Here is a 24,708-nt window from a genome sequence, read left to right as displayed (position 1 = left end):
ATTTGTTTTTTGTTTGTTGAGGCGTGTGAGCTCTTTATATATTCTGGACGTCAAGCCTTTATCAGATCTGTCATTTTCAAATATATTCTCCCATACTGTAGGGTTCCTTTTTGTTCTATTGATGGTGTCTTTCGCTGTACAGAAGCTTTTCAGCTTAATGTAGTCCCACTTGCTCATTTTTGCTGTTGTTTTCCTTGCCCGGGGAGATATGTTCAAGAAGAGATCACTCATGTTTATATCTAAGAGGTTTTTGCCTATGTTTTTTTCCAAGAGTTTAATGGTTTCGTGACTTACATTCAGGTCTTTGATCCATTTTGAGTTTACCTTTGTATATGGGGTTAGACAATGGTCCAGTTTCATTCTCCTACATGTAGCTGTCCAGTTTTGCCAGCACCATCTGTTGAAGAGACTGTCATTTTGCCATTGTATGTCCATGGCTCCTTTATCAAATATTAATTGACCATATATGTTTGGGTTAATTTCTGGGGTCTCTAATCTGTTCCACTGGTCTGTGGCTCTGTTCTTGTGCCAGTACCAAATTGTCTTGATTACTATGGCTTTGTAGTAGAGCTTGAAGTTGGGGAGTGAGATCCCCCCTACTTTATTCTTCTTTTTTAGGATTGCTTTGGCTATTCGGGGTCTTTGGTGTTTCCATATGAATTTTTGAATTATTTGTTCCAATTCATTGAAGAATGTTGCTGGTAATTTGAGAGGGATTGCATCAAATTTGTATATTGCTTTTGGCAGGATGGCCATTTTGACGATATTAATTCTTCCTAGCCATGAGCATGGGATGAGTTTCCATTTATTAGTGTCCCCTTTAATTTCTCTTAAGAGTGACTTGTAGTTTTCAGAGTATAAGTCTTTCACTTCCTTGGTTAGGTTTATTCCTAGGTATTTTATTCTTTTTGATGCAATGGTGAATGGAATTGTTTTCCTGATTTCTCTTTCTATTGATTCGTTGTTAGTGTATAGGAAAGCTACAGATTTCTGTGTGTTGATTTTGTATCCTGCAACTTTGCTGTATTCCGATATCAGTTCTAGTAGTTTTGGAGTGGAGTCTTTAGGGTTTTTTATGTACAGTATCATATCATCTGCAAATAGTGACAGTTTAACTTCTTCTTTACCAATCTGGATTCCTTGTATTTCTTTGTTTTGTCTGATTGCCGTGGCTAGGACCTCCAGTACGATGTTAAATAACAGTGGGGAGAGTGGGCATCCCTGTCTGGTTCCCGATCTCAGTGGAAATGCTTTCAGCTTCTCGCTGTTCAGTATAATGCTGGCTGTGGGTTTATCATATATGGCCTTTATTATGTTGAGGTACTTGCCCTCTATTCCCATTTTGCTGAGAGTTTTTATCATGAATGGATGTTGAATTTTGTCAAATGCTTTTTCAGCATCTATGGAGATGATCATGTGGTTTTTGTCTTTCTTTTTGTTGATGTGGTGGATGATGTTGATGGATTTTCGAATGTTGTACCATCCTTGCATCCCTGGGATGAACCCCACTTGGTCATGGTGTATGATCGTTTTGATATACTGTTGAATTCTGTTTGCTAATATTTTATTGAGTATTTTTGCATCTACATTCATCAGGGATATTGGTCTGTAATTTTCTTTTTTGGTGGGGTCTTTTCCTGGTTTTGGTATTAGGGTGATGTTGGCTTCATAGAATGAGTTTGGGAGTATTCCCTCTTCTTCTCTTTTGTGGAACACTTTAGGGAGAATGGGTATTATGTCTTCTCTGTGTGTCTGATAAAATTCCGAGGTAAATCCGTCCGGCCCCGGGGTTTTGTTCTTGGGTAGTTTTTTGATTACTGTTTCAATTTCTTTGCTTGTAATTGGTTTGTTTAACTTTTGTGTTTCTTCCTTGGTCAGTCTTGGGAGGTTGTATTTTTCTAGGAAGTTGTCCATTTCTTCTAGGTTTTCCAGCTTGTTGGCATATAGGTTTTCATAGTAGTCTTTAATAATTCTTTGTATTTCTGTGGAGTCTGTCGTGATTTTTCCATTCTCATTTCTGATTATGTTGATTTGTGTTGACTCTCTTTTTCTCTTAATAAGTTGGGCTAGAGGCTTATCTATTTTGTTTATTTTCTCAAAGAACCAGCTCTTGGTTTCGTTGATTTTTGCTATTGTTTTATTCTTCTCAATTTTGTTTATTTCTTCTCTGATCTTTATTATGTCCCTCCTTCTGCTGACTTTAGGCCTCATTTGTTCTTCTTTTTCCAGTTTTAATAGTTGTGATGTTAGACTATTCATTTGGGATTGTTCTTCCTTCTTCAAGTGTGCCTGGATTGCTATATACTTTCCTCTTAAGACTGCTTTCGCTGCATCCCACAGAAGTTGGGGCTTAGTGTTGTTGTTGTCATTTGTTTCTATATATTCCTTGATCTCTATTTTGATTTGTTCATTGATCCATTGATTATTTAGTAGCATGTTGTTAAGCCTCCATGTGTTTGTGAGCCTTTTTGTTTTCTTTGTAGAATTTATTTCTACTTTCATACCTTTGTGGTCTGAAAAATTGGTTGGTAGAATTTCAATATTGTGGAATTTACTGAGGCTCTTTTTGTGAGCTAGTATGTGGTCTATTCTGGAGAATGTTCCATGTGCACTTGAGAAGAATGTATATCCTGTTGCTTTTGGATGTAAAGTTCTATAGATGTCTATTAGGTCCATCTGTTCTAGTGTGTTGTTCAGTGCCTGTGTGTCTTTACTTATTTTCTGCCCGGTGGATCTATCCTTTGGGGTGAGTGGTGTGTTGAAGTCTCCTACAATGAATGCATTGCAGTCTATTTCCCTCTTTAGTTCTGTTAGTATTTGCTTCACATATGCTGGTGCTCCTGTATTGGGTGCATATATATTTAGAATGGTTATATCCTCTTGTTGGACTAAGCCCTTTATCATTATGTAGTGGCCTTCTTTATCTCTTGTTACTTTCTTTGTTTTGAAGTCTATTTTGTCTGATATTAGTACTGCAACCCCTGCTTTCTTCTCACTGTTGTTTGCCTGAAATATGTTTTTCCATCCCTTGACTTTTAGTCTATGCTTATCTTTGGGTTTAAGGTGAGTTTCTTGTAAGCAGCATATAGATGGGTCTTGCTTTTTTATCCATTCTATTACTCTATGTCTTTTGATTGGTGCATTAAGTCCATTTACATTTAGGGTGACTATTGAAAGATATGTACTTATTGCCATTGCAGGCTTTAGATTCGTGGTTACCAAAGGTTCAAGGTTAGCTTCTTTAGTATCTTACTGCCTAACTTAGCTCGCTTATTGAGCTGTTATATACACTGTCTGGAGAGTCTTTTCTTCTCTCCCTTCTTATTCCTCCTCCTCCCTTCTTCATATGTTGTGTGTTTTGTTCTGTGCTCTTTTTAGGGGTGCTCCCATCTAGAGCAGTCCCTGTAGGATGCCCTGTAGAGGTGGTTTGTGGGAAGCAAATTCCCTCAGCTTTTGCTTGTCTGGGAATTGTTTGATCCCACCATCATATTTAAATGATAGTCGTGCTGGATACAGTATCCTTGGTTCAAGGCCCTTCTGTTTCATTGCATTAAGTATATCATGCCATTCTCTTCTGGCCTGTAGGGTTTCTGTTGAGAAGTCTGATGTTAGCCTGATTGGTTTTCCTTTATAGGTGACCTTTTTCTCTCTAGCTGCCTTTAAAACTCTTTCCTTGTCCTTGTTCCTTGCCATTTTAATTATTATGTGTCTTGGTGTTGTCCTCCTTGGATCCTTTCTGTTGGGGGTTCTGTATAATTCCATGGTCTGTTCGATTATTTCCTCCCCCAGTTTGGGGAAGTTTTCAGCAATTATTTCTTCAAAGACCCTTTCTATCCCTTTTCCTCTTTCTTCCTCTTCTGGTATCCCTATAATACGAATGTTTTTCCTTTTGTATTGGTCACATATTTCTCTTAGTGTTGTTTCATTCCTGGAGATCCTTTTATCTCTCTCTATGTCAGCTTCTATACGTTCCTGTTCTCTGGCTTCTATTCCTTCAATGGCCTCTTGCATCTTATCCATTCTGCTTATAAATCCTTCCAGGGATTGTTTCACTTCTGTGATCTCTTTCCTGACATCTGTGATCTCCTTCCGGACTTCATCCCACTGCTCTTGCATTTTTCTCTGCATCTCATCCCATTGCTCTTGCATTTTTTTCTGCATCTCTGTCAGCATGTTCATGATTTTTATTTTGAATTCTTTTTCAGGAAGACTAGTTAGGTCTGTCTCCTTCTCAGGTGTTGTCTCTGTGATCTTTGTCTGCCTGTAGTTTTGCCTTTTCATGGTGCTAGAGATAGTTTGCAGAGCTGGTACACGTGACCGCTGGAAGAGCTTCCCTTCTTGTTGGTTTGTAGCCTTTTCCTGGGAGAATAGCGACCTCTAGTGGCTTGTGCTGGGCAGCTGTGCGCAGACAGGGCTTCTGCTTCCTGCCCAGTTGCTTTGGGGTTTATCTCCGCTGTTGCTGTGGGCTTGGCCTGGCTGGGGCTGTTCCTCCAAAATGGTGGAGCCCCGTTGGAGGGGGAGCAGCCAGGAGACTATTTATCTCCGTAAGGGGCCTCTGTGCTCCCTGCTGCCCAGGGGGTTAGAGTGCCCAGAGATCCCCAGATTCCCTGCTTCTGGTCTAAGTGACCTGTCCTGCCCCTTTAAGATTTCCAAAAAGCACTCTCCAAACCAAAACAACAGCAGCAACAATGAGAGAGGGAACAGAAACAAAGAGAAAAAAAAAAAAAAGGAAAAAAAGGAAAAAACAAGCGATTTTTTTTTTTTTTTTTTTTTGTCCTCAGGTGCCGGTCCCAGGCACCCGCTCACTGGTCCTGCTGCCCTGTCTCCCTAGCACCAGGGTCCCTGTCCTTTCAAGGCTTCCAAAAAGCACCCACCCACCGGTCCCGCAGGGAAGGAACGCTCAATATTCTTTGTCCTCAGGCACTGGTCCCACGCACCCGCTCACCAGTCCCGCCGCCCTGCCTCCCTAGCACCGGGGTCCCTGTCCCTTCAAGGCTTCCAAAAAGCACTCGGCAAAAAAAGAGAAAAAAAAGGGGAAAAACGCGCGATTTCTTCCGTCCTCAGGTGCTGGTCTCAGGCACCCACCCACCGGTCCCACAGGGAAAAATGCGGGATATTCTTTGTCCTCAGGTGCCGGTCCCAGGCACCCGCTCACCAGTCCCACCGCCCTGCCTCCCTAGCACCGGGGCCCCTGTCCCTTTTAGGCTTCCAAAAAGCACTCGCAGAAAAGAGAAAAAAAAAAAGGGGAAAAACGCGCGATTTCCTCTGTCCTCAAGTGCCGGTCTCAGGCACCCGCCCACCGGTCCCGCAGGGAAAAACGCGGGATATTCTTTGTCCTCCGGCGCCGTTCCCAGGCACCTCCTCACCGGTCCCGCCACCCCGCCTCCCCAGCAACGGGGGCCCGTCCCTCTAAGGCTTCCAAAAAGCGCTCGCCAAGAAAAAAAAAACAAAAAACCGCTCCGGTTTCTCTCCACCCGCCGGGAGCCGGGGGGAGGGGCGCTCGGGTCCCGCTGGGCTGGGGCTTGTATCTTACCCCCTTCACAAGGCGCTGGGTTCTTGCAGGTGTGGATGTGCTCTGGATGTTGTCCTGTGTCCTGTGGTCTCTATTTTAGGAAGATTTTTCTTTGTTATATTTTCATAGCTCTATGTGTTTTTGGGAGGAGATTTCCACTGCTCTACTCACGCCGCCATCTTGGCTCCGCCCCCATCTGACTATTTTTTAATTGGATTATTTGCTTTTTGTTTGTTGAGGTGCATGAGCTCTGCCTATATTTTGGATGTCAATCCTTTATCAGATCTGTCATTTACAAATATATTCTCCCATACTGTAGGATGCCTTTTTGTTCTACTGATGGTGTCCTTTGCTGTACAGAAGCTTTTTAGTTTGGTATGGTCCCACTTGTTCATCTTTGCTTTTGTTTCCCTTTCTCAAGGAGATGGGTTCAGGAAGAAGTTGCTCATGCTTATGTTCAGGAGATGTTTGCCTATGTTGTCTTCTAAGAGTTTTATGTTTTCATGACTTACATTCAAGTCTTTAATCCATTTTGAGTTTACCTTTGTGTGTGGGGTTAAACAATAATCCAGTTTCACTCTCTTGCATGTAGCTGTCCAGTTTTGCCAACACCAGCTGCTGAAGAGGCTATTTCCTCATTGTTTGTCCATGGCTCCTTTATCATATATTAATTGAACATGTATGGTTGGGTTTATATCAGGGCTCTGTAGTCTGTTCCATTGGTCTATGAGTCTGTTCTTGTGCCAGTACCAAATTGTCTTGATTACTGTGGCTTTGTAGTAGAGCTTGAAGTTGGGGAGTGTAATTCCCCCTGTTTTATTCTTCCTTCTCAGGGTTGCTTTGGTTATTCGAGGTCTTTTGTGGTTCCATATGAATTTTAGGAAAATTTTTTCTAGTTCATTGAAGAATGCTGTTTGGATTTTGATAGTAATTGCATTGAATCTATAGATTGCTTTAGGCAGGATGGCCATTTTGACAATATTAATTCTTCCTATCCATGAGCATGGGATGTGTTTCCATTTATTGGTATTTTCTTTAATTTCTCTCATGAGTGTCTTATAGTTTTCAGAGTATAGGTCTTTCACTTCCTTGGTTAGGTTTATTCCTAGGTATTTTATTCTTTTTGATGTAATTGTGAATGGAATTGTTTTCCTGATTTCTGCTAGTTCATTGTTAGAGTGTAAGAATGCCATAGATTTCTGTGTATTAATTTTGTATCCTGCAACTTTGCTGAATTCACATATTAGATCTAGTAGTTTTGGAGTGGATTGTTTGTTTTTTATGTACAATATCATGTCATCTGCAAACAGGGACAGTTTAACTTCTTCCTTGCCAATCTGGATGCTTTTTATTTCTTTGTGTTGTCTGATTGCCGTGGCTAGGACCTCCAGAACTATGTTGACTAAAAATGGGGAGAGTGGGCATCCTTGCCTTGTTCCCGATTTTAAAGGAAAAGCTTTCAGCTTCTCGCTGTTAAGTATAATGTTGGCTGTGGGTTTGTCATATATGGCCTTTATTATGTTGAGAAACTTGCCCTCTATACCCATTTTGTGAAGAGTTTTTATCATAAATGGGTGTTGAATTTTGGCAAATGCTTTTTCAGCATCATGTGGTGTTTGTCCTTCTTTTTGTTGATGTAGTGGATGATGTTGATGGATTATCGAATGTTGTACCATCCTTGCATCCCTGGAATAAATCCCACTTGATCATGATGAATGATCTTTTTGATGCATCTTTGAATTTGGTTTGCTAATATTTTGTTGAGTATTTTTGCATCTATGTTCATCAGGGATATTGGTCTGTAATTTTCTTTTTTGTGGTGTCTTTGCCTGGTTTTGGTATTAGAGTAATGCTGGCCTCATAGAATGAGTTTGAAAGTATTCCCTCCTCTTCTATTTTTGGAAAACTTTAAGGAGAATGGGTATTAGGTCTCCACTAAATGTTTGATAAAATTCAGTGGTGAAGCCATCTGGTCCAGGGATTTTGTTCTTAGGTAGGTTTTTGTTTACCAGTTCAATTTCATTGCTGGTAATTGGTCTGTTCAGATTTTCTGTTTCTTCCTTGGTCAGCCTTGGAAGGTTGTATTTTTTCTAGAAAGTTTTCCATTTCTTCTAGGTTATACAGTTTGTTAGCATGTAATTTTTCATAGTATTCTCTAAGAATTCTTTGTATTTCTGTGGTGTCCGTAGTGATTTTTCCTTTCTCATTTCTGATTCTGTTTATGTGTGTAGACTCTTTTTTCTTGATAAGTCTGACCACGGGTTTATCTATTTTGTTTATTTTCTCAAAGAACCAGCTCTTGCTTTCATTGATTCTTTCTATTGTTTTATTCTTCTCGATTTCATTTATTTATGCTCTAATCTTTCTTATGTCCCTCCTTCTACTGACTTTGGTCCTCATTTGTTGTTCATATTCTAGTTTCATTAATTGTGAGTTTAGACTACTTATATGGGATTGTTCTTCTTTCTTGAGGTAGGCCTGTATTGCAATATATGTTCCTCTTAACACAGTCTTGGCTGCATCCCATAGATTTTGCAGTGTTGAATTATTGTTGTCATTTTTCTCTGTGTATTGCTTGATCTCTGTTTTACTTTGGTCATTGATCCACTGGTTATTTAGGAGCATGTTGTGAAGCCTCCATGTGTTTGTGGGATTTTTCATTTTCTTTGTGTAATTTATTTCTAGTTTCATACCTTTGTGATCTGAGAAACTGGTTGGTACAATTTCAATGTTTTTAATTTACTGAGGCTCTTTTTGTGGCCTATTATATGATCTATTCTTGAAAATGTCCATGTGCACTTGAGAAGAATGTGTATTCTGTTGCTTTTGGGTGTAGAGTTCTGTAGATGTGTGTTAGGTCCATCTGTTCTAATATATTGTTCAGTGCCTCTGTCTCCTTACTTATCTTCTGTCTGGTTGATCTGTCCTTCAGAGTGAGTGGAGTGTTGAAGTCTCCTAGAATGAATACATTGCATTCTATTCCCCTTTCTTAATTCTGTTAGTATTTGTGTCACATATGTGGGTGCTTATAATGTTGGATGTTTTATCTGTATTCTTTATGTTTCCCTTGACTGATTTTGTAGATAGCTGCTTTTATTTTGTCTTTAGTTAGTATTTGGTTGGTCTACTTTCTTTCCTGTGGTTTTATTTTCTCTGGTAACAGCTATTTAGCATTAGGAGTGCTTCCACCTAGAGCAGTCCCTCTAAAATATGTTGTAGAGATAGTTTGTGGGAGGTAAATTCCCTCTACTTTTCCTTATTTGGGAATTGTTTAATCCCTCCTTCAAATTTAAATGATAATTGTGCTGGATACAGTATTTTTGGTTCAAGGCCCTTCTGCTTCATTGCATTAAATATATCATGCCATTCCCTTCTGGCCTGTAAGGTTTCTGTTGAGAAGTGTGATGAGAGCCTGATGGGTTTTCCTTTGTATGTGATCTTTTCTATCTCTCTGGCTGCTTTTAATACTCTGTCCTTGACTTTGATCTTTGCCATTTCAATTATTATATGTCTTGGTGTTGTCCTCCTTGGGTCCCTTATGTTGGGAGATCTGTGGACTTCCATGGTCTGAGAGATTTTTTCCTTCCCTAGACTGGGGAAATTTCAAGCAGTTATTTCTTCAAAGACACTTTCTATCCCTTTTTCTCTCTTCTTCTTCTGGTACCCCTATAATGCAGATATTGTTCTGTTTGGTTTGGTCACACAGTTCTCTTAATATTCTTTCATTCCTAGAGATTCTTTTATGTCTCTCTGCCTCAGCTTCTCTGTATTCCTGTTCTCTGATTTCTATTCCATTAATAGTCTCTTTCACCTCATCCAGTCTGCTCTTAAATCCTTCCATTGTTTGTTTCATTTCTGTTACCTCCCTCCTGAATTCATCCCTTAGCTCTTGAATATTTCTCTGTAGCTCCATCAGCATGCTTATGACTTTTATTTTGAATTCTTTTTCAGGAAGATTGGTGATTTCAGTCTCAGCAAGTGCTCTCTCTGGTGTTTGAGGGATTTTGGACTAAACAATGTTCTTCTGCCTTTTCATGGCGATGGGAGTGGTCACCAGCAAGCGGCGCATGTGTCAGCTGGAAGAACAAAGTCACTTCCTGCTTGCTGGTCACCTTGCCTGTCTCCTCTTTCTGTGCCAGTTAACTGCACACAGGGAGCAGCCTCTGGGTTAATCCCCTGAGCTGTCATGGGCAGGATGGCTCCCGGGATGGCCTAGGGCACTCGCAGGGGTCACAGGCGAGTGACGTGTGTTCTGCTGCAAGAACAAAGCCCCTTTGTGTCTCCCAGACTGTGCCAGTCTCTGCTGTCTGTGCCGGTCAACCACGTGCAGGGAGCAGCCTCTGGGTATGGGCTGGTTAGCCGCATTCAGGGAGAAGCCTCTGTGCTAAGCTGTATGGTTGCTGTAGGCGGGGCCGCTCCCCGGCTGTTCCGCAGCAGTGGCGTGTCTGCCGTTTGCTTATAGTGCTGGCGATGCGGAAGGAATGGCAGGGTGCTTATCACTGCGAGGGGCTTCAGAGCTGCGTTGCCACCCAGGGGGTTAGGACTCCTGAAGTTCCTTAAAGTTCCCAGCCTGTTGGGCTGAGTGCCCCAGGATGATTTGGTCCATCTCTTAAACCCTTGTCCCTTTAAGACTTTTAAAATGTCTGCTTTTCTTTTGTCCCTGGGCAGCCAGCTGTGGGAACCTGTTCGCAGTCTCAATCTCTGACCTTGCTTTTCCACTCCTCCAATATGCAGTGCACCATGCAGTGTGTGTCTGTGCTGCTGGGGCAGACCACCAGGTCTAGTTATTTAGCAGTCCTGTGCTTCCACTCCCTCCCCATTCTGATTCCCTTCCTCTCTCTGGTGAGCTGGGGAGGGGGGAGTGCTCGGGTCCCGCTGGGTCATGGCTTTGTATCCTACCCTTTTCCACGAGATGTTGGGCTCTCGTAGATGTAGCCTGGCTCGTGTACTGTGTCTTCTGGTCAGTCTTTTAGGAATAGTTGTATTCGCTGTATTTTCAGAATATATATGGTTTTGGGAGATTTCTGCCACCCTACTCATGCCACCATCTTTAGAATCCCTTGATATCTTTTTGATATCCTGTTTTCATTTCCTTTGGATATGTGCCCAGAAGTGGGATTGCTGGATCATATGGTAGTTTTATTTTTAATTTTTTGAGGAACCTCTCTGCTGTTTTCCATAGTAGTTGCACCAATTTACATTCCCACCAACAGTGCATCCTTGCTAACACTTTGTTTTCTTTTCTTATTGATACTGGCCATTCTAACAGGTGGGAGGTGATGTCCAGTTGTGACTTTGATTTGCATTTCCCTGGTGACTAGTAATGTTGAGCATCTTTTCATGTACCTGCTAGCAATTTATGTGTCTTCCTTGGAAAAACATCTATTTAAGTCCTCTGCCCATTTTTAACTCAGATTTTCTTTTTGTTCTTAGTGAGTTGTAAAAGTTCCTTATGTATTTTAGATCTTAATCATATATCAGATTGATGGCTTGCAAATATTTTCTCCCAGTCTGTGGATTGCCTTTTTATTTTACTGACTGTTTCTCCTGCTGTGTAAAAGCATTTTTGTTTGATGTAATCCCACTCGTGTATTTTTTCTTTTGTTGCCTTTGCTTTCAGTGTTATTTCCAAAAAAATCTTTGCCAAGACCATTGTCAAGGAGCTTTTCCTTTATGTTATCCTCTCCTTTTAGTAATTTTACAGTTTCAGGTCTTAAAATTTAAGTCTTTAGTCCATTTTGAGTTAAATTTTGTGAGTGGTGTAAGATAGAAATCCAGTTTCAGTCTTCTGCATGTGGTTCTCCAATTTCCCAGAAACATTTATTGAAGAGACTATCCTTTCCCCCTTGAGTTTTCTTGGCTTCCTTGTCAAACATTAGTTGACAATATATGCAAGGGATTATTTCTGGGCTCTTGATTCTGTTCCTTTGGGCTTTGTGTCTACTTTTATGCCAGTAGCATACTGTTTTGATTACTATAGCTTTGCAATATTGTTTGAAATCAGGAAGTGTGAAGTGTCTAGCTTTGTTCTTCTTTCTCAGGATTGCTTTGGTTCAGAGTCTTTTGTAGTTCTGTGCAAATTTTAGGATTTTTTTTCTGTTTCTGTGAAGTCTATAGCAATGAACCAGGGAGTTCTTCAGGCCCTCAAGGAAGTCAGTTACCCTTCTTTCTAGGATCTTCTAAAACCCTCCTCCTAACTCTACCTATGCTGGCAGTGGGCACAGGGAGGGCTGTGCAACAGAGAAGACAAGTAGTGATTTTACAGCATCTTAGTACGCTGATGGACAGTGACTGTGAAGGGATATGTGGGGGGGACTTGGTGAAGGGGGGAGCCTAGTAAACATAATGTTCTTCATGTAATTGTAGATTAATGACACCAAAAAAAAAATTTACCCAAAATAGAAGTTAGTCACAGGTCCTGAGGGGCTCTCTGCTTGGGCCTGTGTGTGGACTTGAAATGTCTGTTTCTGATTAGTGAGGGGCACCTTTTGCTTACTCTGTGGGCTTTGGCAGCATTCTGAAAAATCGCTACTGTGTGTTTCATGTCTGATGACCCACAGGGACAGTTTTGCCAAGGGCCTTTTTGGTAGAGTGCCATGAAGTAGGCCACTGGACTTCCTGGGGCTGAGCAGCCTTGCCAGCCTGGGAACTTGTGCACCTCCTGCTCTACTAGGCTTCAGGGCTGCTCTGCATTTCCAAGGGCATTTCCAAGCCTGTACATCTGAATCCCCAGAGGCCAGGCTGGGCACACTGACTGTAAAGTCTGCTGCCCAGGAAAAGGTAAGGATTTGCTTCCTGAAGGTGAGAAGTGCTGCCCAGAGCAGGGAGGCCACAGCTGCCCTACCACCTCTGCCTTCCTGCTCGTCCTGTTCCCATGTTCGTCCTCGCCACACCTGCTTTTTCCCCCAGCCTCCTGCCCTTCCCTTTCTCACCTGCTCTCCCAAGATAAACCGTTTTTCCTGCCACCTACTTCATCCCTGGAAGCCCACTGTCTGCATAGGTAGAGTTTGGAGGAGGGTTTTAGAGGATCCTAGAAAGAAGGGTGACTATCTCCCTGAGGGCCAGAAGAGCCTTTTTGTTCATCTCAGCAGCCCCATGGGCCACTGTGAGAGTAAATGCTGGTTACCTCGTTATCGCCTGGAATCAAGCACAACTAGAGGCTAGAAAAAGATCACCCCTGTGACAGAGGGAAGCCTCAGTGGCCTGGGGACACTGAACTTTGGGGTCTTCCTTGGCAAGCCGAGAGGAACCCGGGGTCTCCCAGGGCACAGGCAGCAGTGAAGAGCAGGTACGGCCAGCTGCATTGATGAACCTCAGGGGGCCCAGGTCTGGCCCTCAGTGAAGTTTTTGGCATCTGCCAGCCTCAGCTTCCTCATCTCTAAAATGGGACAATACCCACCTTACAGGGCTACTTCAAGGACCAAATGAGGGAACAAGAAATCTAGCACATGTTTCCTGCTGTCTGAGGGACTCTCTGCTGACCTTGGAGGAGCACTGTGAAGGAGGGCGGCCCTGTGGCCTCAGCTGGTGAGGGGATGAAGACTCCAGCGGAGGCTGATGGGAGTCACATCCTGCTTCTGGCACTGAGCAGTTTATACCAGACCAGTTTCTTCACCCTTCTAAGCCTCTTAACTCTAAAAAAAAAAGAAGGACGGTGGGGAGCATACTAACATCTACTAAAAGAGAATTAATTAGTTGTGAGAATTAAATGAAATTAGATATAATGTGAACAGATCCACACAGTGCCTGGCATGCAATCTGCATCCAGTTAATGGCAAGGCTGTGGACTTTTCTTTACAGCCATGCTTTATCAAGGTGGTACTTCGCTGTATGAACCCAGCCCTGTTGCATGGCCATGTAAAGTAACAGTGGTCTGGTTAGTTTGAGCAAATGAAGATAAGTGAGGCAGTCAGAAATGTCCCCCATTGCTGGAGAAATCCTCCCAAGGAGGTATTCTCCACTAGTCAGCTGTGGCCCCGGGGGGAGCTAGCAAGCGAAGGGCCAGGTAATCATATGCATTGGCTACAGAGAGCTGAGACATTCAGAAGGCTATGTTTGTTCAAGGCTGGAGAGAGCCTCCAGTTGGTATCTTGGAATTCCCAGGGCCTTTCCCCTGTCCTGTGGGGACTAAGAGGCTGTCACTTTACTGGGGGTACACAGCAGCCTTCCGAGAGGCAGTCATATCCTCAGTCCTCATTTTCTGGTCCCTCTCCAATGCAGGGCACTGTGCTGGGTGCTTCAGACATGCCTCTCTCATCTTTACTGCAGACCTGGGTAGGGGCACTTCACAGATGAGAAAGCTGAGGCCCAGCCTCACTTGTCCTGGGCCATTCAAGGAGAAAGTGGTGAGCTGAAGTTCAACCCATACTGGCCATCTGGCCAGAACCTACATGCACTCTGCTTTTCTAACACCCGTGTAACTCATTTTTCCAGACAAGGTTGGAGCTGGCAGTGGGGCTAGGGTTTGCAGTGAATATGGACCTTAAAGCCGACTGGCTGCTGAGGCCTACAAACCATTTACTAAGGGTGGAAAATCCTCTGTCATTGCCTGTTTTAGTTGCAGAAGCAGGGTTGTGGGGGGGGCGGGTGTATGTGTGTTTGTTTGCTTCCTCATATATAAGGGCCAATAACTCACTGGGCAATTCAGGCCATTGCAGCAGTCTTCCCTTGTGACAGAGCCTGCGTTCCATTGGCTAATACCTTATACCCAGAAGCCCAGAGGAAGGAGTTAAAATGCTAATTTTCAGGGACTGCTCAGTCATCTTGATCCCATTTCAACACCAGCATCCTTCTCATACAGAACTGCTACCTCAGGTACCACCTAATTGCATGGTGATTGTGCAGGGACAGGAGACTTCAGTCCACCATGGGCTGCCATCATCCCCGAAGGACATTGCCTCAGTGTGGGGATGCCTCAACTGGACTTGGGAGGCGAGATGGGGTGGAAACCCAGTGGCCATGCTGGTGAACACTCTCTTCTTCTCATTAGGTGCTAGAAACATGTGTGAAGAACTGTGGCCACCGCTTCCACATCCTTGTGGCCAACCGCGATTTCATAGACAGTGTTCTGGTGAAAATCATCTCTCCCAAGAACAACCCTCCCACCATTGTGCAGGACAAGGTACTCGCTCTGATCCAGGTAGGTTGTCTCCCCTGGTCCAGGTTGTTGGGATGAGATGGGGCCTCTGATCAGTGAGTCCCCATGCTTTCACATTATTTGGAGGAAAAAATGAAGGCTTCTGCATTGAAATATTTGTTGCAAAATACTTACTATTTTATATTCATCCCCCTAGAATAAAACCCTAAGGGGTAGCTCTCCAGCCAGTTGACAGCCTTCACTGAAGTTTTCTGGGTGCCTGGCCCTCTGCTGCCCACAGGGGCAGATGGGGGGCCTTGGCAGGCCTCTGGGCACCAGGGATGATGTGGAGTAGGAAGGGCCACATTACAGTCATGTGCAGGGCTGGCGGGTCAGAGGGCCAGGGCCAACTGTGGAGCAGGTGGGGCAGGATGGGGGAGATGGTGTTAAGGAGTGACTCCTCAGGAGGTGACACTGCTGTTGGACCCTGAAGGTGATGAGGAGCTGGTGGAAAGGTCAGTGTGCGAGAAGCATCACAGGCAAAGAGCATAGCATGTGCAAATTCCCAGAAGCATCAAAGCAAGCAGTTGGCACATTTGAATCTATTCATTATTAATTGCTTTGTAACAAATTACCCCAAAATTTAGCAGCTTAAAACAACAAAAGTTTATGGCCTCATAGTTTCTGTGGATCAGGAATTCAGGAGCAGCTTAGATGTGTGATTCTGGCCCTGGAGCTCTCATGAGGTCGCAGTTGCGGTGTCAGCCACAGCCTCGCCTGAAGGCTGACCGGAGCTGAGGAGCCACTGCCCAGTCACCTTGCCCGCAGGCTGTCGGTGGGAGGCCTCAGTTCTCTGCTGACTGTTGATAGGGTGTCTGAGTCTCTTGCCCTATGGACCTTTTGTGTGTCCTCATAACACAGCAGCTGGTTTACCCTAGAGCAAGTGATCTAGGAGGAGGAGGAAGGATCTAGAAAGGAGGAGGAAGATGCTGCAGTGCCTTTTAGGACTGAGTCTTGGTAGTCACATGCCATCTTTTCTGTCACACTCTGTTAGAAGAGAGTTACCAGGTTCAGTCTCAAGAGTAGAGGAATTAAGCTGCACCTCTTAAAAAGAAGAGGATGTTTTAAAACCAGGACATGGAGATAGAGCATGATGGAGAATGTCTGTGGGCAGGGGCTTGTGAGCCATGTATGCTAAGGAGTTTGTGCCTTGTTCCGTAGGCAGTGGGGAGCCACTGAAATCTGAGCTGGGTGTACACAGACCTGGATTTTAGGCGGAGCACCCTGGTGCTCAAGTACATCCAGCATGGGTGATTAGTGCTGTGATAGATGAATGCTAAGCACCCACAGAGCCAAAAGGTGAGGGCAGACCAACCCAGGGGCAGAGGGTAGGCACAGGGCCTTCCCAGGTGGTATGGCACCTGAGGTTGAAGAGGAGAGAGGGGCGCAAGCCAAGCAGTCTGATGGATCTGTCTGTTCTTTGCGCTGTGCCCTCTGCCTGCAAGTCTTCCCTGCCATTGGGCTGTTGGCTCCTCCCTCATTCAGACAGCCCTCCAAGGCCTCCTACACCCGGCTCACAGCACAACCCTGCTCACACCTTCTCATGTCATCCTCTTCTATGGTCTTCAAGGACTTCTGTGCTGATGCTCCTGTCAGCTGCTCCTCTGGGCCAGGACGCTGTATCCACAGGCTCCAGAGCACTTCAGTGTAGGGTAGGTGCTCAGCAAGTTGTTTTTCCTGATGAATGGATGAGTGGAGTTCACTGAAGCTCCAGGAGGGTGACATCAGAGTCTCCTGCTTCCTTACACTGTCCCTATCCCATTCTGCCCACCTGCATTCCTCCTTTCCTCCCTCTTTCTCTCATACAAACACCCTCACACAAAGAGGCACAAACCACCTCATCCCCTCCACCCCAACCCCTACCTCTCCCCTGGACAGCCCTGTCATTCTGGGGCTTTCCCAGTACACTCCACTGCCTCAAAACCTTCAGTATTTGATGTCAGGAAAATAAGCAGTGGCTTTTTATCACAAAAGATAGGGCATCCCAGTTTGAACTCTTCGTGCAGGCCCACGGTGGCCAAGGCAAGGTCTCTGGAGCCAGCCACGAGAGGGGCCCTTCCTATGGCCAGGCCGGGTGGCTGGTCGGCCTCCCCTGGCTAGTATAGCCATGACAAGGGTCAGTGATCTGTGCTGCCACTGTTGACTGTGTGGGGATCTCGGCTGAGGGTAAAGGGAGCCTTCTGCAGTTGGCTGTGAGCCGTGGCTCTCCCCAGGGATGCCAGCCCACCTGCTCTGACCTCCAAACTTCAGGGTCACCACCTCCTCCCAGCCCTGAGTGGGTAGGATGGGGCCACAGGAGACCGCGCCATGTTCCGAGAACTCCCCCTGCTGGCCAGGCAGCATGCGCAGCCACCCGCTGGGGCCTTGAGGGCCTCCCAGACTCCTATCTGGCAGGACCTGCTGGACAATCTCCCTGGGAAAACGCCAGGGTGCTTCCAGGTAGGCTGGATGACCTCACTGGAGATCTTTGGTCATGGCAGACCAGTGAAGAAAAGCAGGCAGCATTCAGAGCTGGCAGATGCCTTAGCTTCTGTCATGAGGCAGGCAATAAAAGAATAAACAGGATCCTTAGCCTTTTCTTTTCTTCTCCTTTTTATTGAATTATATAATATACATACCAGGAAATTTCACATTAAAAACTGTACAACTGGATAAATTGTTGTAAATCGAACCTACCCATGTAACTAACCCGTATGTTGTGAAGCAGAAGATGACCTCTAACCAAAAAGCCCCCACACCCCTGGAATGGCCACCCACCATCCTCACAGGTGATGGGTTTTTCCTGTCCTTGAACTTCATCTGTGTGGGCTCTGCAGCGGCGCTCCATTGTGTCTGTATGTGCAGGCCTCATGTCGTCACTGGGTGGGTGTGACCATAGGTCTTCCATCCCCACAGCCCACAGAGCTGTGCCAAGTCCCACTAGGTGCACGTGCCAGTTTCTCCCTCCTACAGTTGGTGGGCACTTTCCAGTTTGGGGCCATTATGAAAATTGCTGCTCTGAGCAGCTAACACATGTCTTTTGGTGAGCATATGTATTCATTTTTATTGGGTATGTATTAAGTTGAATATGTGAAACTACCATCTTTGGTCAAAATGGTCAAATATTAGCAATTTCATATGGTTCAACCTAATGCTGAGGAGTGAAATTGCCATATAGAGGGTGAGTAGTTGTACCAGTGGGTCTCCCGCGTTCTCTCCCACCAGTGAGTGAGAGTTTTAATCACTTCACCTGCTCACCAACTCGAGGTGTCTTCATTACAGTCCACTGATGAATATGTAGAGGTTCTGCATTCTGTCAGTCTTTTTTTAACCCCTTTGAGAAGGAAGATGATTTTATTCACATGTTGAATATACTTTTAAAAAGTGCACAAGGGCCTGATAATTCCCCCTGGAGAGCAGGAGTTGCTCCACTGTGAGACAAGATCGGGCTTTCTTGGCAGCCTGTGATTAGGAGACTCTGTAGAGCAGACTGAAGAGAGGTCCCGCTAAATTTTTGGAAGCCAGAGCTGTAAGCAATTCTTTCTCGCCATCCTCATTATCTGGACATTTCTTGGTGCTCTTCAGAGCCCAGCTACCGGGAGGTGGGGCCTTGGTCAGCCCAGCCCTGCCCTAGGGGAGCCGGCCCTGTAACGGGAAGACAGAAGCATGCAGATGATGGAGGACCAGGGCCTGGACAGGGAGCACTTGACCCAGCTTTGGGATATTCAAGGGGCAGCCTGAACTCTGAATGTGCTGGCGCTTAAAAAGCTTTTAAGGCCAGAGGCTGTGCAGATGAGTGCCACCTCCCACCCTCTGGCCTGGGAGCATGGCTGCAGCTCCTGACAGAGGTAGAGCCTGTGGCTCTGACCCCCAGCCACCGACCTGAGCCCATCATCCCTGTGGTTGCTCCCCGAGGATGGAAGCAGGGCAGCAGGCACGTGGGAGAGCCAGTGCCTCTCTGTGCCTGTAGGGAAATGGGTGCTTGTCCTCAGATGTTGCCCTGGCCCCCAGCCCACCATCCCTTCTGATTCCCTTCCTAGGATGCTGATCACAGGCTTCGTCAGCCTAGGATTGGCACAGAGTGTCATTTCCAGTGGCGCATGTTTGTCATCAGCAGCCCTCTGGGCTGACTGTCTGAAGAGAATCCAGGGTGCCAGTCCCTTCCTCCCCTCTGAACTCTATCCTCTGCACTCCACCCCTCCTCTCAGCAAGGCGTCTGTGTCCTCTGGCTGTCCTCTAGCCATCTATAGCTACCCCATCTTCCCCAAGCCTCCCCACAAAAGATGCCCCCTCAGGCTCATATTCCCCAGAGGCCCTGCCCTTCAGGGTGCTCACGGAACGCTGCCCCATGTTCTGTTTCTCCCAACCCAGCGTGTGAGCTTAGTGGGGTATGGTTCTGGACACATTTGCCTGACTGGTAAGGTAAGCTTACCCAGAAGCAGGTGTTTGCCCTTTGGGAAGGGGGCAGTCTCCCTGGGAGCATGGGAGGAAATACATGAGGGCAGAGCAACCTGGTGAGCAACCTGCTGACTCTCTCACCCCCAGCCTTTGAGCCTCCCACCCCTTTAAGCTTTCCCCCTGTGTTCTTCACATGGTCCCTTGGCTGGCCTCAGGGCTACCTGCCTTCCAGTCTCCTGAGGCAAAGTCCTGTTTGTTGAGAGCAGAAGGCTACCCCTAGTCCCTGCCATCCCTTAGCCTTTCATTTGAAGTTATTTTCAGGAACAGTAATGTCACCATCCTACTAGAGTAACCTCATCGCATGATGCCTCTCCTGCCCCCACCCCTGGGCCCCAGCAAGAGCCTAAAAATACTCTGTTTCCACTGAAGAAAGTGAGCTCGTGGGGTCGGGGTGGGGGCTGGGGTGGGGGCAGGAGAAGCTGGAAGTGGTGTGTTCTTGGAAGATGTCTGAGACCTGGTGCCCAGCCTTTGGCCAGATTCTGTGTGGATAGGCTGCGCTCTGGGGACCCTGTCCCTGGGAACAGGAGGTCTGGTCTGGGGGCATAAGCAGAGCATGACAGCTGCCACAGAACAGAACTCATAGCCAAATCACAAGTTGTTCATTGACCTGAACTTGTTGACTTAAAACTTTGTCAAAACTTACAGGATGCAGAAACCAATAGGATGTAGTTCATGTTTATATAAGGTTTTAGTCTGGGGTTTGGTAAACAATCCAAAGGAACAAAGGAGATTGAAACTTAGATTTCTCTGTCTTTTTTCCCTCTCATTAGATCTTCCTCTGTGTCTTTCAACCTGTAGCACTGGAGGCACAGGAGAAAAAGGGAGAATTACATAAAGAGCAGTGAGATGGCCACTCCATCATTAGCCAGCCAGCCCCTGTGACAGGGAGCCCTCAGAGGGGCCAGCACTGCCATGTCACTTTGCTTTCTGATCGGGCAGCCTGCCAGCAGCCCCTCCATACCTCCCTGGCTTTAGGTTAGAGATCCAGAGTAACCAGACTGGTTTGCCACCTCTCCCTAGAGCAGATTCTCAAATCCCACCTGGGCCAGCTGTCCAGAGGGGCTCCACTGTATCACTGTCATCTCACTCTGTTGACAGCCTAAGTGGCTGTCTTCATCTGTTCTCTGAAGTAGGACAATGAGGAAGCTTGGTAACCATGAGAACTGGACTCAGTCTCACTTGACAAATGCTGACTGACTGCCTTCTCTGTTCAAGGGTTGCTGTGTGCCTTCAGAGGTAGGACCCAGCAGGGAGGAAGACAAGAGCATCGTCCCAGGAAGATGCTAGAGGCACACAGCATCTCTGGAGTTCTTCCTTCTGCATTTCCACATTCCTTTAAAGGTGCCCCCACCCCATTCTTCTGTCGGCATCAGACTCTTGTTCAGTAGAGAATGCTACCATGAACATATGCTCTGTTAGCAGTTGCCTCCACACAGCTGCACAGGGGTCCCACATGGGTTAAAATAGCAGTAGGTGGGAAGGGAGTGGATTAGCCGGGACTGCTTTGTTACAATAACAGATGCCAACTCCTGCTTGCCTAGGCAAAGAGGAGAGTTTATTAGACAAGGCAGGGCTTCCCAGAACCCTGGGTGTGACTGGGCCTGGGGAAGGGACAGGAGGGATGGGGAAAGCCCTCCAAACCCCCTCGTGTGTCTTCCTGCTGCCGCACACCAGCTGCCCCTGTCTGGGTACACAGGATATCTCTGCCCCTTGGTCCCAGGCTGGCCCAGGGCTTCCTCCCAGGGCCCATGTCTGTAGAAGACAGTTTCACCTGCCCAAATCAAGCAGCCCAGATCTCCCTGGCCAAGGAAAAGTTCCTGGGAGAAGAAGAATGTGACAGGCCAGCTTGTAATGTGTGTTTCCCTCCCAGTGCCATAGATGGGGGAACCTAGGGACTCGCTGTTTGGGCAGATACCCCAAGAAATACCCACTGCCAAGAGAAAACAGTGATGGTTCTTCTTCTTCTTCTTCTTTTTTTTTTTTTAGTGATGGTTCTTTAATCTTCATTCTTCTTATCTCAGATTTGGCTGGGATGGAGAACAAGCTAAATTAAAAGGGGTCCCTGGAGCTGTTCTTCCCCCATAGGAACAGGCAGGAAGCCATGGGAAGAACTGCCAAACCTTCTTCTCCTGACCTCCCACAGCAGCTGTGGAGCAGGTCTAAGGCTCTGAAGTTTAGACCCTAAGCTAAAATGCTGGTGTGTTTTGAAGCTGGAGTCACAGGACTCAACTGGATTTTGAATCAGGTGGCACCAGCCAAAGCAGCTGGTGGAGAGTGGGGCTCAGGGGCACTCCCCACTGGCATGTCCAGACAGGCCTCCTCGGGTGTCCTCAGCCCTCCCAGAGTCCAGGAGGAAGTGCTGCCCAAGAGGGGCTGTCTTTATGCGGCATTAAATACCAGAGTATGCAAAATGAGTAAGTGGGTAAGGAAGCCAGGCTGGTAGGAATGTTTGTAGTAAGTGAGATGCTCAGTCGTAATGAACAAAGCTTTTTGGGAACTGACCTTTTAACTTCAAATGGGTCTGTTAGTTAGAGTTTCTGTGGCTGCTTCAGGATTGGTTGGAATGAATTGCTAGAGCCAGAGAGGCAGCTAAATGCTTGTGACAGCAGCAGAATTGGCAATGGAACCATGGGTTGGAGACACTGGGCCTCCTGCTCTGAGTATGTATATGGTGACAGCATGGCTCTGAAGAGCTGGGCTCCATTTGGGGGAGCCCTTTGGATATACATCTTTTTAAAATGTATTCTATAACATCTAAAGAACAGAATTTTTTTAAAGTGTTTCATGAATCAATGATGAGTGGCAATCTCTTCAAATATGTGTTCTTTCCTTTCCGTGCTGTGTTTTCATGTAAGGGAATCTAGTGGGCATGCCTTGCAGTGGGCTTTTGATGTGGGCACATGTACGTGGACGTAGTGGGCAGCACGGGCTCTCCTGTCTCTGGGCCTGTCATCTTGCCTGTCAGATCATGGGCTGGGCTAGGCAGTCTCAGCTTTAGCACTCTCTGATCTACTGAGGAAACCTAGACTTAGCCTTAATTTTCTGTCACACATCAATTTCTCCTTTCCTTTCTGCTCAATTTGCCTATGGTTCCTGCCTTCCCCTGGGACAGCTCCGCAGAGCAGAGCACAGAGCTGAGCATGCATGCAGAGCGCACTCCGGTCCCAATGGTGTCCTGCGTGCACAGCAAGCAGGCAGCCTCCTCACACCCTTCAGCTTAATCTCACCAGGAATGGATTTCCTTGCGATCAGGGAAATGTGTGTGTTTTAGGACACACCACAGTGCTGAGGTGTCATGTCTGTTTCTTCTTTCCAAAGAAATACTACATATGCTGAATTAGGTTCTGTGTTTTTATTCATGCTCAGCAGCGCCATTGAAAATCGAGACTTCCCCAGCCACATTGTGGCAGCACTGGCAAGGGGAAAGGATCAGAATAGGTGTGGCCAGGGCAGTTCACAGTCCAGAGGGTCGGAGAGAGGACCAGGGCTGCCCTGTGACAGACCCGGTGAGCACACCTCCTAACAGGCCTTCTTTTGCACTCCCAGGCGTGGGCTGATGCCTTTCGGAGCAGTCCTGACCTCACTGGCGTTGTGCACATATATGAGGAGCTAAAGAGGAAGGGGGTCGAGTTTCCCATGGCGGACTTGGATGCCCTGTCTCCCATACACACACCACAGCGGGTAAGCTTCCAGCTGGCATTTTCTAGAAAGACCTATTGCAGAACAGGCAAGCCACTGCCACCACCCTTCTGGCTGCTCCATTTGAATTATTCAGCTTGTCATCACACTTTCTTTAAGCTTGAGGACATTTCTTTTTAATAATAAGGGGAATGCAGGAGGGAGACAGCTGGTTGACTGGTGATGAAGTGGCAGCAGTGTCTCCCCCAGCTTTCGTACTGACTGAGGGAGGATAGGATAGAGGGTTGGTTCAACATCTTCATGGAAATGGCTGCTTGGGCAGAGCCACCCTGTGAGGGCTGTTAGCACCTGCTTTTCAGAGGCCCCAGGAATCTGGTGTGGGAATGCCGGCATCTCCCCTTGATAGCACCAGATCACCTCAGTGTTGGCGATTCAGAGGGCTGATGATGTCACTGATTGTGGAGCAAAGAGCAGCTTTCAGCTTTTTTAACTGTACAAGTCAAATGGATCTAAATTTTACTTTGAGCTATGAGCATACGGCATCAATCCAGACACCGTTGAACTCTGTCAGCCTTGGGATTCAGAGCCCCAGGGAAGGCCCATTTAAGGACCTCCTGTCAAAGCTCTCACAACGTGGGGTGGCTCTGTGCTTCAGAATTAAAAGCACACAGGCAACCCATTCATCCTCTCACAGGGAAGCTAGTACCTCTACTGTCTGGGAATAAGCCCCTGGTGCCGCCAGAGAACCAGGAAGTTCCAGTTCTAGGAGGGGCCCTTTGTCCCAGCTCACTCTGCCTTTCTGGCCCCCATCTGCCGGCCTCAAACGGGGGCAAGAAGCCTGGCATCCTTGTGCAGGTCTCTTGCGTGAACATAGCTAACATTCCAGAGGTTGTCTGAGATGCCCTAAAGTGAAGCACAGGAATTATTATACCTTCCAGAGCATTACTCTTATTAATCCCTCCCAACTGCTTGCTCTGTTTTATGGAATAAACATATCCTGTTTTATTCTGTTAATAACGACACAGAACAGTGTTGTTCCTATAATTACAAAGAACATTCAGCAAAATGCATAATTACTATTTATGTTAGTCTACTTGTAAAGGCCGAAGTGTAATCTTCTGGTACCAAGTAATGATCCTTGATGAGCAAAACTTAATAGCAGCCCCCCTCCACTCAGATCCCGAGGTGGCCCTAACAGTGGGAACCATGACCTCTACCCTCATGGTGCCAGCAGTGCTGCCCCTCTGAGCTGCACTTGTTGTCTGGGAGGTGAGCGGCGGTGGAGCTGTCCTGGCCCCCTCTGCAAAGGAGAGACTGGGTGCAGAGGGCAGAAGGGTTCCGAGCCTCACAGGGCACCAGGAGAGCTGGGCCCCGCCTCTCACAGGTGGCTTGGCGGGGGGCATGCCCTGGGCTGGTTAGGCGCCAGGCCCAGCAGCACGGGCGGCGGCCCAGATGGAGCACTTTGTTGTTGCCGTGCCAGAGTGTCCCTGAAGTGGATCCAGCCACGCCAGCACCCGCGCCCAAGCCCCAGCTGCAGCAGAGGACAAGGGCCGGCTCCTGCTCCTCGTCTCCTGCCGCTCCCTACTCCACTGCACAGGGCCCGGCTCTGAGTGTGACTGGCCCCATCACAGCCAATTCAGAACAGGTACTTGCGTTCTTCCCAGACACAGGCAGGCCAGAGGACTGCCCTAGTTCTCCCTCAAAGACCCTCGGAGGCCTTCCCGGACCAGGCACCCTGCTGGGTGTCAGCCACACCCATATGGAGGACCCCAGCCACCTCTGCTGAGGACTCACGGTCAAGTACACGGAGACAGGTGAAAGATAGGACAGTGTGCTCCCTCTATGGGGGAGCCTGGCCAAGCCTGTGAGCCCAGAGTTGAGTGCTGGCCGGAGGGCAGCCCTGGGGGCTGATGCTGCTGAGCATCTGGAAGGTGAAGTGGGGCTGTAGGAGGCAAGGTGTGGCCAGGGATGCAGGGGAGCCTGG

General features: G+C 46.8%; 1 protein-coding gene across 4 annotated transcripts in view; it reads left to right on the top strand.

Annotated features, from left to right (window-relative positions):
* Window positions 1-24,708, top strand: part of TOM1L2 (target of myb1 like 2 membrane trafficking protein) — a 147,772-nt gene that overhangs the window by 90,376 nt on the left and 32,688 nt on the right. For all 4 annotated transcript variants that reach the window (XM_037019575.2, XM_037019574.2, XM_037019572.2 and 1 more), the window contains 3 exons: window positions 14,502-14,651; window positions 22,632-22,766; window positions 24,205-24,369. In XM_037019575.2, the coding sequence (XP_036875470.1) occupies window positions 14,502-14,651; window positions 22,632-22,766; window positions 24,205-24,369 (450 nt within the window). The remainder of the gene's footprint in view (window positions 1-14,501; window positions 14,652-22,631; window positions 22,767-24,204; window positions 24,370-24,708) is intronic.

The sequence above is a fragment of the Manis javanica genome, chromosome 4, assembly GCF_040802235.1.
Source record: "Manis javanica isolate MJ-LG chromosome 4, MJ_LKY, whole genome shotgun sequence".
Classification (NCBI taxonomy): domain Eukaryota; kingdom Metazoa; phylum Chordata; class Mammalia; order Pholidota; family Manidae; genus Manis; species Manis javanica.
This window is presented reverse-complemented; position numbering and strand designations above follow the sequence as displayed.